General features: G+C 35.0%; 3 protein-coding genes and 2 long non-coding RNA genes across 5 annotated transcripts; all 5 read left to right on the forward strand.

Moving 5' to 3' along the window:
- The first annotated feature begins 1,615 nt into the window (after window positions 1–1,615).
- Window positions 1,616–3,693, forward strand: LOC116716616 (uncharacterized). Its single transcript, XM_032557439.1, has 3 exons — window positions 1,616–1,673; window positions 2,644–2,970; window positions 3,320–3,693. The coding sequence occupies exons 1-3, from the start codon at window positions 1,628–1,630 to the stop codon at window positions 3,691–3,693; spliced, it is 747 nt and encodes a 248-aa protein (XP_032413330.1). The 5' UTR covers window positions 1,616–1,627.
- Window positions 3,694–3,788: 95 nt separating this feature from the next.
- LOC116716612 (uncharacterized) lies at window positions 3,789–4,530 on the forward strand. Its single transcript, XR_004338561.1, has 3 exons — window positions 3,789–3,902; window positions 3,984–4,036; window positions 4,153–4,530. It is a non-coding gene; the product is annotated as an uncharacterized LOC116716612 (long non-coding RNA).
- A 1,408-nt stretch (window positions 4,531–5,938) lies between these two features.
- On the forward strand, window positions 5,939–9,080 carry LOC116716617 (uncharacterized). Its single transcript, XM_032557441.1, has 3 exons — window positions 5,939–6,064; window positions 8,006–8,332; window positions 8,707–9,080. The coding sequence occupies exons 1-3, from the start codon at window positions 6,007–6,009 to the stop codon at window positions 9,078–9,080; spliced, it is 759 nt and encodes a 252-aa protein (XP_032413332.1). The 5' UTR covers window positions 5,939–6,006.
- Window positions 9,081–9,175: 95 nt separating this feature from the next.
- Window positions 9,176–9,694, forward strand: LOC116716635 (uncharacterized). The gene is made up of 2 exons (XR_004338566.1): window positions 9,176–9,289; window positions 9,579–9,694. It is a non-coding gene; the product is annotated as an uncharacterized LOC116716635 (long non-coding RNA).
- A 3,052-nt stretch (window positions 9,695–12,746) lies between these two features.
- LOC116716628 (uncharacterized) lies at window positions 12,747–15,398 on the forward strand. Its single transcript, XM_032557451.1, has 6 exons — window positions 12,747–12,795; window positions 12,895–13,221; window positions 14,265–14,618; window positions 14,706–14,831; window positions 14,945–14,976; window positions 15,075–15,398. The coding sequence occupies exons 1-6, from the start codon at window positions 12,753–12,755 to the stop codon at window positions 15,210–15,212; spliced, it is 1,020 nt and encodes a 339-aa protein (XP_032413342.1). The 5' UTR covers window positions 12,747–12,752; the 3' UTR covers window positions 15,213–15,398.
- The last annotated feature ends 561 nt before the right edge of the window (window positions 15,399–15,959 follow it).

Here is a 15,959-nt window from a genome sequence, read left to right on the forward strand (position 1 = left end):
TTTTTATACATACTTTTCAACTTGATAAGTTCTATTAACTTGAATTTTTATTTGATTTAAGCATGACAGGGAATGTGTACTTGTGTATTGAGGAATTGGTGTGCATAATAGGTACACATCTGTTTTTTCTCAGGAGAAAACACATAAAAAACATGATTTAGCTAAGTATGAAAGAAAGAATTATTAAAAGTCTTTCAGGGGGATACAACATTCGAAATCACAATATATTTGAGATATTGGGGCATTATCAGAGAACCATCAAATGTTTTTTTTATAAATTTCAGCATGGTCTCAAGAAATATGTTAGGAATAAAATCAACAAACAAGAAGAAAAAGGAAAAAAAATTCCAAATATTTGAAATAAATCAAACCTGAAACAAGCCATATTCCTCCAGTGCTGTCACATACCAGAACTGTAATCTACCTAGAGTTGTGAATCAATGCTACAGCAATTAATTATTCATAAAAAACAAATGACTAAACATGAAATCTGACTACTTAAAGGGTTTTCTCTGAAAGGTTGGAGAAGGAACATTGGGGTTTTCTTTAACTTATAAATATTTAACCTTAACATTTGGTCTCTTTCCCTCTGATTGACAGGTAAATGCAAAGTTTATGAAAATAACTTACATTTTTGGAAAAGTAATTAAGAATTTACAGCCTTCACAGACTGACAGTTTTTGCTGCCCAACTATAGTTGGAGACGTAATGATGACACATCTTGATTTTATTCTGTGGTGTGGTTTGGCAGCTGTAAGAAAAGGGCTGAGTCTCTCGACCTCAGATGTTGAACTTCCTGCTCCTCTACACTCCACGGCTCAACTCTCATTGGTGTATCTCCAGAGTGGCTGTTTCCAGCTTAATATAGGCACTGGAGACTGTACTGTTCATCTAAACCGATTAAAGAATTATTCAGTGAATAAAACAACAAAACTAAATTTTAGCTAAGTTCACCTGAGCTGTTTCTCTGGCTCTCTTTGCCATCTCCAGCACCACTGGCCATTCTTCTCTTCCATTCTTCCATTTATTTACCGTTTCACAGGGAGAATGTCCCAGAAATAAATGACAAGAACCAGCTTGAAGCAAAATTGAAAGCTCAGTGTAAACTGAAATATTCTCAACACGGGGAGAATAACTTACAAACTCTTGAGAGTTTTAATCTTAACAGACAAAATATTACTTAATGGCATCTTAAGACTTAATAAAAGATTACTGGTTCAATCTAATCTTATCTGAAGACTAGTGAAATGTTGACATTTTTGCAAGCATAAGTATGTTTACAGTATGTTCATGGCCTGCATTTATCTGCTTATTATCTCTATAAGAACAAAAAATCTGACAGAATTTTCTGGTTTGGTTTTATTAAGCCCTCTTCTAATTTTATGTGGATTTTAAGAAATTTTGCCACTTTGTTAGTCTGACCCTTCAGTCACAGAGTTGTTGCTTTTTCCATCGTCAGCATTCTGAATTTGAGTCAACATTGCTTTCTCTAAGGCCATACTTTGAACACTTTTGCAGGAAAACGTGAGTGAGGCAGGAAATACAGTGATTCGTCGTCATCGGTTTGAAATCGCCCCACTTCCTTTAGTCTTTTAAGCATCACAGGAGTGTAAAGAGTTGTGTCAAGATGCTTCTGTTTTGGGTCACAATACATGTTCTTCTTCATCAAGGAAGTAAGTATCATTTTTCTCTGAATATGAAACATAATTTATCATTTTGTATCTGGCATGTCAACTGCGTATGCAGCTTTTGATGGATTGTTATACTGGTGCTGTTACTGGGTGTAGATTTTTTTGCAGTCAAATATTCACTTTCTTTCTCTACAATCTTTCTGACTTTCTTGATGGATTGATAATGTTAGCAGCTCTTGTTAGGAGGTCAAAATCAATCTCCATATTTATGATCTAAAACTTTGCCATTGATGTATTTATGTTCTTTAAATAAAACAGGATGTTCAAGAAAATATCAACACATAAGTCAAAACAGGATTCTATAATTTATATGCTAGATTCAGAATCTGAAGGTGTTTAACCTACAACATAAACTATTAAATGAAACACTGAAATAATTCTGAGAATAAAAATTGCCAAACTTTTTTTAAACATTTTTTTTTAGAGTTTTTTATTAGCTTTTTGTGAGGAGGAAGGATCATTTTTACATAATGTGTTGCTTGGTCCAGACCTAAAACATTAAAGCCTTGATTCAGTAAACGTGTGAATATGTAATTGAACTGGTGCTCAATAATAAATGCCAAAAGGTAAACTTAAAAAATATATGAAAAATAATATCAGATATTTTACTGGCAGGCAAACCCATCTATTCTTTACAGAAAACATTTTGCATTGAACATCAGCTCCATTGTGGCAGGAAGTGCTTATTGATTCTAAGAAAGCCAATCAGATGCCTTTGAAAGAGTGGATTACGAAACATCTCTCTTTCACTTAAATGTCAAAAGACAGTGTGAATATGACGATTTTTATGGGCAGCGCTTCTTTTCCTTCATAAAGGATGTAAGTGCTGCATGATCTGAAATGTAAAATTTTCTGTAATAAAAATTTAGGCATTTACTTTTTATTATGATTTTGCTTCTTTGGTTTTTCTTATGCTAAACTTTATTCTCATTGCTTTTGTCTTTAAATGCAGATACTTTGGCTCCTGTTGTCACTGTTCAACTGGGTCAACCTGTGACTTTGACATGTGTTTTTACCAAGACCATTGGGAGCCTCGGTTGGGTTCACTGGTACAAGCAAACTGCAGGAGATACTCTAAAATTAATTGTAATGACACGCAAGAATACAAATCCCGATTATGGACCAGGATTTACATCTGGAAATTTCAGCACAACATATTACAACAAAATGAGCAACTTGACGATTCGGAAGACCACCAAAGAAGATGAAGGAATGTATCACTGTGGTCTTATGGACTGGCTTGGCTCTTCTTGGAATGGGTCTTATTTATTATTAACAGGTAATTCATATTTTTTGTGTAATTCAATATATATACAAAACAGAATTAATAAAAAAATAAACATAATTTGTATTTCAAACAAATTTTGCAATACTTTGTCATGAAGATATCTGTTAGTAAAGATCTCCATCTTATCTACCCATAAGATCTCACTTTAATAAAAATATTACCACATCCATAATCTTAAAGCAAACATATATTTTTTAGGTAAAATACAATAGTTGTAAAATGTTTTTGCAAAAGCTTGAACAAAGGACAAATATAGACTCAACAATTGATTTTCAATATTATTAATAACACTGAACCTGTTTCTTCTTCTGATTTAATACCAATATATTTATTTAATTAGGAAACAGTGAAACAACATCAAGCTACCGTGTTGTTCAGCAGCCAGCTGTTCTGGATCTACATCATAAAACTTCGGAGACTCTGCAGTGTTCACTTGTCTCTCAGACTGAGACAGAGACTTGTGCAGGAGATCCCAGTGTGTTCTGGTTCAGAACCGGATCAGACAAGAACTCTCCTGATGTCATCTACAGTGATGGAAAAACGCCTGAAAATTGTGAGAAGACGTCAAACACTCAGAAGAAATGCAGATATAATTTCTCTAAGAACATCAACTCCTCTGATGTTGGGACTTATCACTGTGCTGTGGCCACATGCAAAGAGATATTTCTTGGAAATCGAACCAGAATCGAAAGCGGTATGAATTGTTTTGCATAGTGCTCCTAAACAGCATATATTATTGACATCATCTCTTTATTGGAGACCATGACATGTGTCTTTATCTCTTTGTTTTGTAGCTCATTCGTCCTGTTATGAAGTTATGTTGCTGCTGGTGATCACAGGAATCTGCTTGACCATTTGTGTGATTGTGATTATTGTTTTAATCTGTTGTCAAACTCAAAGAACACCATGCAAAAACTTTAGAGGTAAGTATTAATCAAATTAACAGAAATCTAACAATTAGAATATTTTCAGAATTCATGTTGCTTTTTGAACTATGTGTTTAGAAAACTCCTCATCAAAAGCACAGCACAATGACATCAATCTACCAGATGATATGGTGAGTAAACACACCTAATTGTCTACTAACTTTGTAAAATTGAAATATAAAAATAACTTGATATAACAAAATGACTAAAATTTATATTTTGATTAAAATCTTATATTTCCCCACAGACAGATGGAGATCATGTGACCTATGCTGCCTTGCATTTCTCCACAGAGACGACAAAAAAGAGAGAGAGGAAGACTGAAGAAGGTGTATATTCAAATGTCAGAGAATTTATTTAAATATAATCATGTTCAATAAATTATAATGTAGTTTCCAATGAAACATGATGTCAGATTAAAGGTCCCTTCTGAGAAACAAGTACCACATTTCTGTATTAAAAATATTCTTATTTGTCTGATGTAGTGTTCTAATATTAAATGTTTTAATTAGTTGTATATCACAAAACATCATAACTAACAGAAATAAGCCTTTTTATAGGTAGTCTCTATGGTACCTGACATTTCAGTAATATTCTAAAGTATTAAAAGGTTCTATAATCTATAATCTAGACTCACATACAGCACTGATATTGTTATATATGTATTTATACAACTCATTACATTTTAAGAAATGCTACAATTAAAAACATGTGAAAATACAACATTGTCTTAATTTTATTCTAACATTTTAGATCAACAAACCTCCTGCTACAAGCTAACACATATTTTTCCCAGCACCTGTATTCTTTATTCTGTTGAAGCAAACAGTGACAAAAATGGAAAATTTTGATAACTAAACACCAAAGGGAACTTACAGGAGATTACAAGGAGAGCAAGACATGAAGCACACACAGCATAATGAAGTAAGCAGCAATAAACAATGAAAATCAGGTGAGCTTAATTAGGAGAATGAGCTGAATTAGACACTAAATACACAAGTGTTTACGCTACACAGCAAAATGTAAAAGACGAGAGAATAATTAATATACACCAGTGATATGCAGTCATGAGTACAAATACAATCTTAACTAACAATCATGATAATAATAATAATACTAATAATAATAATAATAATAATAATAATAAATCAATTTGTCTACTTGTCTTTCTCTCTGGGGCTGATTCACTACGGTGCCTTATTGAACTGTCTGGGCCACCGTAGTTCACACATTTTGTATCAAAATATGTTTATCACTTGGACATAGACCCTATCTCTTCCCTGAATTGTACAACAACTGGACAACCAAGTATTAGAAATGTACATTTTTATTCACTATTGTTTAATTTGTCCAATTTCTTTTGAGCTCCTGAAATGAGGGGATCGTGTTTAAAAATGCTTTAGTCCCTCACATTTTTATGCAATCTTTTTGTTCAACCCACTGAACAAAGTATTTGAAGCTTAGTTAGATGAGTAAAAGGGAAAGGAATTTTATTGTTCGGGGCCACTCTGTGATTGTTCCCTTAAGGACTCACCGCAGTGGTCCAGAGTTCAAATGTTTACTCATTCAAGCGTCATGGTTACAAGATTTACTGCTGTAATGGTCTTATAAATGTTGGATGAAAGGGAACGTACTTCTGCACGCACTCTTACAGGCACACAAAATGAGTATTGGTATGAGTATTTTAAGTGTTTTAAAAATGTTCTAAATATTAAAAATAAAATAACTTTAAAGTCTCTGTTGGGTGGACACAACAATACAAGCGATAACAAATGATTGTCCTCAAGTAGCACAAAAACATATTGAATCTAAAATGGGTCATTTTTGGCACATTTATGGAAGAAGGCAGGGTCCTCAAGCATCGAAAGGTAGAGCTGATGTTTTGACTCCCTCTTCTAATTTTCTGAAGTCTATGCTAATTCTAAGAAATCTTTGTTAATCTTTGGTCACAGAGTCACTGCTTTTTCCCCCCAGTGTTCTGAATTTAAGTTCACAGCTCTCTTTGTAGGTCACAGACTTTGCACACTTTTTCATGAAAAAGTGGGTGAGGCATCAGTGGTAAATTACCCATCTTCCTGTCTTTTAAGCATCACAGAGTGTAATGACTTGTGTCAAGATGCTTCTGTTTTGGGTGACACTATGTTTTCTCCGCCAAGGAAGTAAGTATAATTTTCTCTAAATATGAAACAAGTTATCATTTTGAATCTTGCGTGCCAACTGTGCATACAGATTTGCATGTACAGTTGGCATGGTGATCACCAGTCGCATTGGTGGTCTTACTGAATGGCGATTTCTCAAAGTCAGAATTTGCAAGTGACTGTTGTGGGACAAAGGTGGTAATAGTGGTAAGAGTTTGTCCTGTAGCCGGCGGGTTGCCAGTTCAAGCCCCTGCTATGTCTTGCCTGCTGGTGATTTCTTGGTCATGCTGGTGGATGGCAGAGTCACTTCTGTCAGACTGCCAAAGAGCAGCCCTGGCTATAATCCAGTAGCTTACTACCATCAGTGCTCGAATGGGTGAATGTAATCTGAAGCGCTTTGGGATCCTTTGCACTTGCTAAGCGCTACATAAGTACCAGCCATTTATTTTTACTCTCTTAAACCCTGTTAAAAAACTATAAAATGTAAGATTTCCTTTATAACATCAGTAGCTCATGTTCCGAAAAGAAATTTATTCTCCATAGTGATGATATACAACCGTGGCATTAAATAAGAAAATGAAGAAAATGCTTAAACAATTATGAGATTATATACTTTGTCTGCTGACTGTATAGTCTTATGGTTATTTGCCTTATAACAGAATGTGCAACACTGACATAATTCTGACAATAAAAATTACCAAAACTACGTTTAAAGTTGTCTATGAGCAGTCATTTAGATGGAAGGACAATTTATAGGTTGATTATCTCAGAGCTGAGTGGCTTTAGGCACCAATCAATCACTCATTGAAACTTTTATTCTGCAAATTTGTGAATAGTGAACTGGTGCTAAATAATATCAAAAAACTATACTTCAGAAAAAACCATGAATAGTCATATTTTAGTGAAAGGCCAACAAGTCTGTCCTATATGAAATAGAATCAAACACCAGCTTCATTGTGGCAGGAAGTGCTCTGTGATGGTAATTTTCAAGTTAGTTTCCTGAACCATAGTCTTTTTACTATTTGTTAAAAAGTAAAAAGGCTGATTAAGAAGGATTTTACCAGAAAATGAGAAATGTACTGAATTGGTTCCATTTCCTTTTGGGTGTCTGGGTGCAGTTACTGTATGTCTGGAAAACAAGAGGTAAATTATCCATTGCAGGTTGATCGAAATACTGATTTTGTTACTGTGGCTTGAAGCTGAGAAGTGAGTGGGAGAGTAGATTGAGTCTGGTGTGAGATGAGAGCAAATATTTGTAGTTCAAAGGTGAGTATGGATGTTCAGAGTGTACTTGAAGGATTCAGAGAAGGTGAGTGATTGATGATGGAGAGTGGGCAGGCAGGTGAGGAGCTGAGGACATCAGAGCCTCACCTGCCTGAGGTGAGGCTCAGGCAGGTGAGGCTCACCACCTGTCTGAGCTGCAGGAGCTGCAGGAAACACTCAAGGAGATCCCATTCAAACAAACAGATCGGCAGATTAGACCGGACCCTAGAGCACAGGGAAGTGTCTTTAGCAATAGGACGTAAGGATAGACTTTTACTAGGAAATCATCTGGGAAAAAATACAAGTAATGCAGATAGAACTAGGGACTACTAGAATGGTTACTCATACAGCAGAAGTTCTACAGATCTTTAAATCCAGAAGAAGCTCATGGAATAGATCTGCACACATCTGCACACCAGAATCAGCGATTTTGTTTCTAAGAAAGCCAATCTGATGCCTTCGAAAGTGCAGATTACAAAACATCTCCCTTTGACTTAAATAACAAATCTCTTAACAAAGGCCGTGAATTTGACCGTTATGGGCCAGACTGTGCATTAAGGATGTAAGTGGAGCATGAACTGAAATTTAATGTCTACTGTAACATCCATTTAGGTGTTATAAACTTTTATTATATGACTTTTATCTATTGGTTTTTCTTATTCTAAACTTTATTCTCATTGCTTTTGTCTTTAAATGCAGATACCTTGGCTCCTGTTGTCACTGTTCAACTGGGTCAACCTGTGACTTTGACATGTGTTTTTACCAAGACCATTGGGAGCCTCGGTTGGGTTCACTGGTACAAGCAAACTGCAGGAGATACTCTAAAATTAATTGTAATGACACATCCCAATACAAATCCCGATTATGGACCAGGATTTACATCTGGAAATTTCAACACAACATATTACAACAAAATGAGCAACTTGACGATTCGGAAGACCACCAAAGAAGATGAAGGAATGTATCACTGTGGTCTTATGGACTGGCTTGGTTCTTCTTGGAATGGGTCTTATTTATTATTAACAGGTATTTTGTGTAATTCAATATATATACAAAATAGAATTACAGTAATTTTATTTTGTAAAATTACTGTAATTTTAATAAAAAATAAACATAATTTGTATTTCAAACAAATTTTGCAATACTTTGTCATGAAGATATCTGTTAGTAAAGATCTCCATCTTATCTACCCATAAGATCTCACTGTAATAAAAATATTACCACGTCCATAATCTTAAAGCAAACATATATTTTTTAGGTAAAATACAATAGTTGTAAAATGTTTTTGCAAAAGCTTGATTAAAAGACAAATATAAACTCAACAATTGTTTTTCAATATTATTAATAACAGTGCACCTGTATCTTCTTCTGATTTAATACCAATATCTTTATTTATTTAGGCAACAGTGAAACAACATCAAGCTACCGTGTTGTTCAGCAGCCAGCTGTTCTGGATCTACATCATAAAACTTCGGAGACTCTGCAGTGTTCACTTGTCTCTCAGACTGAGACAGAGACTTGTGCAGGAGATCCCAGTGTGTTCTGGTTCAGAACCGGATCAGACAAGAACTCTCCTGATCTCATCTACAGTGATGGAAAAATGCCTGAAAATTGTGAGAAGACGTCAAACACTCAGAAGAAATGCAGATATAATTTCTCTAAGAACATCAACTCCTCTGATGTTGGGACTTATCACTGTGCTGTGGCCACATGCAAAGAGATATTTATTGGAAATGGAACCAGAATCGAAAGCGGTATGAATTGTTTTGCATAGTGCTCCTAAACAGCATATATTATTGACATCATCTCTTTATTGGAGACCATGACATGTGTCTTTATCTCTTTGTTTTGTAGCTCATTCGTCCTGTTATGAAGTTATGTTGCTGCTGGTGGTCACAGGAATCTGCTTGACCATTTGTGTGATTGTGATTATTGTTTTAATCTGTTGCCAAACTCAAAGAACACCATGCAAAAACTTTAGAGGTAAGTATTAATCAAACAAATAGGAAGTTTATTTCAAAAGAGAAAAAAATGAAGATAATTTCAGAATGCATATTACCTTTTATACCATGTGTCTAGAAAGCACAACACAATGACATGGACCAACCAGATGATATTATGAGTAAACACATCTAATTTTGTTTGTGAATTCAAAATGAAAAAAAAACACAACTGGATACAACAAAATGTATATTTTGATTTAAATATTATGCTTCCTCTCAGACAGAAGATGGAGATCATATGACCTATGCTGCCTTGCATTTCTCCACAGAGACGACAAAAAAGAGAGAGCTGAAGACTGAAGAAAGTGTATATTCAAATGTCAGAGAACTGACTTAAATATAATCATGTTCAATAAAGTTGGATATGGCTTCCAATGAAACTTGATGTCAGATTAAAAGTCCCTTCTGAGAAGCAAGTATTAAACATGCTTTTCATTAAAACTGTATGTCTGTATTAAAAATATTTTATTTATCTGATAATCTTAAATGTTTTTTATTAGTTGTATGTCAGAAAGCATTACAACTAACAGAAATATTCTAACAGTGAAGAAAATTAGCAAAGTCTTAATAACTAATTACCAAAGCAAACTTACAGGAGGATTATAGGAAAAGCTGGACATAGAGCACGGACTGCATAATGGTAGCAGTAGCAATAAGCAATGAGAGACAGATTATATACTGAGGAAAGGTGGAGATTTGGACATTGGATCCAGTCTTCAGTGTGCTCAAAGAACTGTTATCAAGAAGTGAGCTTAGAGATCCTGACGTTTTGTAAGGATTCAGAGGCGACAAAACTTTGAGGATGAAATTTGTTGAATACATCAAAGCTGTAGGTGTCACCCTAGTGAAGCTGATAAAGAACAGCTGTGAAGGTAGCCCAGTGCTCTCTAGCACAGATACTCTCTGGGATAGATGGATCTCTTACTAAAGAGGAATAAAAGCACCCAACACATCAGAATCCTGACCAATCACTAAATTTATGGATTACACATATGCTGTTACACAGGCTGGAGTGAGGCTGAAAGTGCCATGCTGCACTGATAGGGGGCAGTGCTGAGCCCCATAGGCACAATGGGCAACAGGTGCCTTTCATGTACGCATTAAAAAACTTAAAAATAGTTGGAGAAATACACATTTTACAACAGGAATACAAATGTTCCAGGATGACTCTCCTTCTTGGTGATCTTCACTAAAACGTTTAAAATATGAAGTCTAACAATGACGATTTTTTGTGATGGAGATGTGTAAGTGCTCGGGCTTCATATAAATACAGGTAAGTTCATACACAATTTTCAATTTTAATCATAACAAAGAGATCTAAACCAAAAATAAAAGAAAAAAAATACATTTTATATTAAATATTATTTTATTGCTCTTGTGTTTAATATTGTTTAAGAGTATGCAACTGACTGATTCATAATTAAATGTTAAAACAACTAAATGTTTCAATTAAGGTCAAAATACAAAGACTTTATTTTGGATTTAGTGTATCCAATTCCAGAGAAGTCAGTGCCTCACCAGTTATGAACCTCACTGTACGTCACTTAGAAACACAAAACACAAGAAATAGCTTAGCACAAAGGAATAAACTAAATCAGAAAGACAATGATGACAATAATGAACAACAGGGAATGAACTGAGTATGACAATTACACACAAACAAAGAAAAATCATCAAAACACCAACACAAACTAAAAGCAGAGACATAGGACTGAAGAAATAGGATCCATGAACGACTGAACCTATAGACATTTAATGACATTGTATAAAAAGGCACAAGCACCCGGCACACTTCAAGGATAAGCAGATAATGGATGAATGGATAGACATCAGGGCATAGAGTCGGCCATTTCAAAGCACTGACTTTGAAGTTCTTAAATTGCATCTTTCACTTTAAGCAGATGTTGAAGACTTTGTATTGTAACAGCTCTAAAATTCACATTTTTGCTGCAAAAATGGCCCATATTTTAAAATAAAAGGTAGTAGTACTGCCTCGATCAAGCCCATACCCGTCAAGTTTGCCGTTTTTTCCGGGAAACTACCGTATTTTACCTCCCTCTCCCGCCGTGCTTCTATATTAGTATTTTCCTGTAAATATCCCATATTGTGCCCCCACTCCCACACGTTACTTGAGTCACCTCTGCTCTCACGTTAGCTTCTCTCCCTCCCTGCGTTGACGGTAGTCTAATACCCTCTGCTACGTTACTCGCCCCCACACCCTTTTATGTTATTATCTTATGTTAGTATTGGTAGTGCACCATGTGCACAGGTTGTAGTCCTCAATGCAGACGTCCTGGGTTCAGTTCCTGGTCTCGGCTCTCTAATGGAGGAGTGGTTCAAGCTACGAATATTTCCGAAGAGGCCTCCTACTCCGATGAAGAGATAGTCTGTGATCGAAATCCCTCTGCACCAAGAGAGCCAAGAACAAACAACAAATCTCCAAACAGTCGCTCAAATTTTTCTAACAATGTACAAAACGCGAACATTCAGGTACTGGATACCACCTTGGATTTTCTGACTTCTCTACAGACACACACAACCACATCTGTCTATCTACGTAAATGTTATGCATATGTGTATGTATTTTTTTCCCGTTTGGTGCTTGAATCATACTATCATTGTTTTGTTTGTTTTCACATAATCAGACAGATGATAAATCTCAGATTAGAGAGCTTGAGGATCATATTAGAGAGTTGGAAGAAACAATTGTAAAGGACAAAGACATCAAGAAACTGCGAAGGGCGAACTTTCTACTACAAGGCAATACCTTCTTATGTCTGACATACTTCTTATATTGTGATTCTGGATTATCTGATGCTGTATATAAAGGTGTGAAATCCAGCAATCCAGGCTGTGCATCAGTCATCTGGCTCTTCTTCCAGCCACCAGTTACAAAAGTTGCAGGATTCAAGTATGTTTTTATTGTCAGATAAAGATAATTGTCAAATAAAGCAGATCATAGATATCCAATGTAGTATCATCTGATAATTTATCCCACAAAAAATTTAGATTGCGTTTCCATTATTTTATGTCCAGTACTGTAAACAGAAAGTGTGTGCTTGAATACACTCCCCTAAAATAACAGCGAATAAATAGTGTCTGAAAACATCTTTTCAAAACATTTATTTTTCAGTCCAGCAAAGACCTGATACATGTCCTGTGAGTTGAGATTTCTTAATTTTTACATATTATGTTGAAATAACAGATGTTTGGTATAATTGCCTGACTTTTATTTTAATTACCCAGGAGGGCACTTTGGAAACTTCTGTTAACACCACCAAGTGTAATTGTAGTGGGTTTTTCAAAGAACATTGCTTTACTGTGGCAGGAAGTGCACTTTGATTGTATATGCCGTCATAGCCAATCACATGCATTTGACTGTGGATCTCCACACCTCCCCCTGTTATTTAAGAATCAAGGGTCTCAATGACGGCAGTGTCAGCATGTTTCTGTTATGGGCTTCACTGTTTCTTCTTCACCAAGGGCGTAAGTAACATTTCATCAGTTAAGTAACTGAATGATAAGCAACTGATGGCAATTAAATATTTTTGTTGTTTTCCTTATTGTTTTCATTAAATGATACAGATTGTTTGGTCCCAGTGGTCACGGTTCAACTTGGTGATCCTGTGACTTTGTCTTGTGCTTTATTGGAGAAATTTCAAAGCACCTCATGGCTTCACTGGTACAAACAGAGTGCAGGAGATACTCTGAAATTCATTGTGTTGCAGCAGAAAAGCATAAAGCCTAATTATAAACAAAATGCGTCTACCTCAAGAATAGCGGCAACAAACGATGATAAATTCAGCAATCTAACGATTATGAAGACAGTTCTACAAGATGAAGGAATGTATCACTGTGCTCACATGGACTGGACTGCATCTACTTGGACTGGGACTTATTTATCAGTAAAAGGTAAAGAACTGATTTAATATTTTCTCCGTCTGAATGTGTCTCTTTCTCTCCAAAAAACACGGCTCCACTTGGACTGGAGAATTAAGTTAAACTAGAAAGAAATACATTAGACATTGATCTACGTCTCTGATCAATACAATTTGTGAGCTTTAGTCATAAATGATTGACTATGTTTAATATGCAATGAGATTGATTGCTCATGGGAAACTTAGTTTTTAGATTAATCTCTTTTTTGGCATCTCTGCTCTCAAAATAAGTACTCTTGATACTTTGGGTATCTATGGATTTATTCTTTTTCTATATTCCACTGATGTCTCTTACCATTGGCTGAGGCATCAAACAATGGTCAACCAATACAATACACCCTTAAATAATATTATATTTATTGTTTAAATGTTTAAACACCAAACCTAGCACGGACAAATATTTTCTTTACAGTAAAGATTATTGCTTTTCAAAATGAACAGACATGCACAATAACATTAGGAGTTTGTTGAAAAACTTTTTTTTTTTCCAATTATAAAGGAATTTATGTTGAATAAGATGGAAAACAGCATCTCTGACCAGGATTAATTGATGAAGAAAATTTGTGGTCAAGTGAACTAGCAAGATTAAAAAATGTTAAACCAATTGGCCTTTTGTCACTAAAACCCACATCCAAACACAAGAAACTGCAGACAAATATAACTGATAAACTACATGAGCCTCAGTAAAAGGGACCAGAATTTGGTTTGTTTTAAATTATTTGTGAGACATTTTAAAAATATAACAAAAAAGAAAATGGTATTTTCTTCTCTATTTCTTGCCTTTTGTTCTACAAAAAAAGATTACATTACGTTTATTTATTTAGATTAGCAAAATTGACATAACTATCAATAAAAAAGCCTGAAAATATATAAATAAACATCAATAAAACATTTTTCAGGTTAAACTGAGATAGATGACTTCTTATTTTTGACATCAAGAATCAAATTATTTTTATCCTAAATAAAAATAGTACAACTCTTGTTTACAGTTTAATATACATTTTAATTTCTTCATAGCAAACTCCAGGACATCGAGCTACACTGTTCTTCAGAACCCAGATTCTGATCCTGCCCGTCCAACAGACTCAGAGACTCTTCAGTGTTCAGTCCTCTCTCAGTCTGAGGACAAAGCCTGTTCAGGAGAACTCAGTGTGTTCTGGTTCAGAACCGGATCAGAACAGTCCTATCCAGAAATCATCCATTCTACTGACAAAGGACTTCGTGACTGTGAGAACACAGTGACATCGAACGCTCAAAAGAAATGTAGTTACAGCTTTTCTAAGAACTTCAGCTCTTCTGACAAGGGAACATTTTACTGCGCCGTGGCAACATGTGGAGAGATATTATTTGGAAATGGAATTAAAACAACAGGTAAGAGTTTTTGTACTTCAAATACTTATGCAAATATTATTACTTCTTTGAAGACAATGATTATTTCTTTTTCACCTTGTTTTGCAGATCAGTCAGCAATTCCTAAAGTTAATGTGTTGATGATCATAATAATCTGCTTAGTCATCTCTATGACTGTAAATATCGGTTTTATCTGCCACCACACTCGAAGATCATGGTGTGGAAACGTTAAAGGTCAGTTGTATCTTTTGTCTCGCTGTATTTGAAACAAATAAAGACCTAAATAATCTACTATGAAGAAAAACTCTGAACTTTCGAGCAAACCATTGAGAACTGTTTTTCAACAGCAAAACAGAATGAGAATCAACTGGATAATATTGTAAGTGACCTATATAAAATTGTGTTTAAAAGTCTTAAAAAATATACCTGAATGTCACATGGAACAAAAATTTAATGCAATATTTTCTTTCTGCTCAGACGGTAAATGGACAGGACCTGAACTACGCTGCCTTACATTTTGACGAAAGGAAAACACCAAGAGGAAACATAAAACGGCATCTGAAAACTGAAGACAGTGTGTATTCAGGGGTTAAATGTGATTTAATTGTTAAGTAGCACAGTGTTTATATGAACAAATGTAGATTCAAATTAATCCAATGTTAGTAATTAAGACCATCATTATTGTGGTCCTGTATTATCTTAATATTTGAAACAAGCTCAAACTGCCCTGATGTGGAATAAAGTTTCTCATAACTTTTTTATGTAAATATATCTGTTTCTGCTCTAATTACAATTTTTCAAAAGAATATACAAAATTTAAAACATTATTATTGAAATGTAATTGGAACTTGTCAATAAACTACCTTTTTTGAATGTATTTTAAATTCCACTTGTCAGTCTACTCAAATATAAAGTTATTGCTCTTTTGACTTTTCTAATTTTTTTTATACCTCTTTAAGCACAGTTAAAACCTCAATGACAACCAGCGTTTATTTGTATATAGCACATCTCAGCAACAATGCTGCTCAAAGTGCCTCACACCATAAAAAACATGAAGAAATCAGAAATAAGGCAGAAAAACAGACAATTCTGTAATAAAAAAACAAAGAGTTCTCATGGTGACATTGTCAAGATGTGATCACGTGTAAAAATATTCTTGTGTGCACAGTGTGGATGAAGTCAACATTAGCATACACCAGGGGTGCTTAAGGTCAGTCCTTGGGAGCTACTGTACTGCAACAGACCAGAATGAAATAGTTGAATTCCCTCACCAGATGCATTGAACAGGCCTGGTAACGAGCCATTCATTGGATACAGGTGTGCTGGAGCAGGGACGAATCTGAAAGGAGGACAGCAATCAAG

Source organism: Xiphophorus hellerii, unplaced genomic scaffold (genome assembly GCF_003331165.1).
Source record: "Xiphophorus hellerii strain 12219 unplaced genomic scaffold, Xiphophorus_hellerii-4.1 PGA_scaffold_75__1_contigs__length_250000, whole genome shotgun sequence".
Lineage (NCBI taxonomy): Eukaryota > Metazoa > Chordata > Actinopteri > Cyprinodontiformes > Poeciliidae > Xiphophorus > Xiphophorus hellerii.

Excerpts from the sequence above, each read along its gene's own strand:
- LOC116716616 (XM_032557439.1), top strand. The coding sequence starts at position 1,628 with ATGCTTCTGTTTTGGGTCACAATACATGTTCTTCTTCATCAAGGAA. Across the intron at positions 1,674-2,643 it reads TGTTCTTCTTCATCAAGGAA|ATACTTTGGCTCCTGTTGTC; the intron begins GTAAGTATCATT and ends CTTTAAATGCAG. Across the intron at positions 2,971-3,319 it reads GTCTTATTTATTATTAACAG|GAAACAGTGAAACAACATCA; the intron begins GTAATTCATATT and ends TTATTTAATTAG.
- LOC116716617 (XM_032557441.1), top strand. The coding sequence starts at position 6,007 with ATGACTTGTGTCAAGATGCTTCTGTTTTGGGTGACACTATGTTTTCTC. Across the intron at positions 6,065-8,005 it reads ATGTTTTCTCCGCCAAGGAA|ATACCTTGGCTCCTGTTGTC; the intron begins GTAAGTATAATT and ends CTTTAAATGCAG. Across the intron at positions 8,333-8,706 it reads GTCTTATTTATTATTAACAG|GCAACAGTGAAACAACATCA; the intron begins GTATTTTGTGTA and ends TTATTTATTTAG.
- LOC116716628 (XM_032557451.1), top strand. The coding sequence starts at position 12,753 with ATGTTTCTGTTATGGGCTTCACTGTTTCTTCTTCACCAAGGGC. Across the intron at positions 14,619-14,705 it reads AAATGGAATTAAAACAACAG|ATCAGTCAGCAATTCCTAAA; the intron begins GTAAGAGTTTTT and ends CTTGTTTTGCAG. Across the intron at positions 14,977-15,074 it reads AGAATCAACTGGATAATATT|ACGGTAAATGGACAGGACCT; the intron begins GTAAGTGACCTA and ends CTTTCTGCTCAG.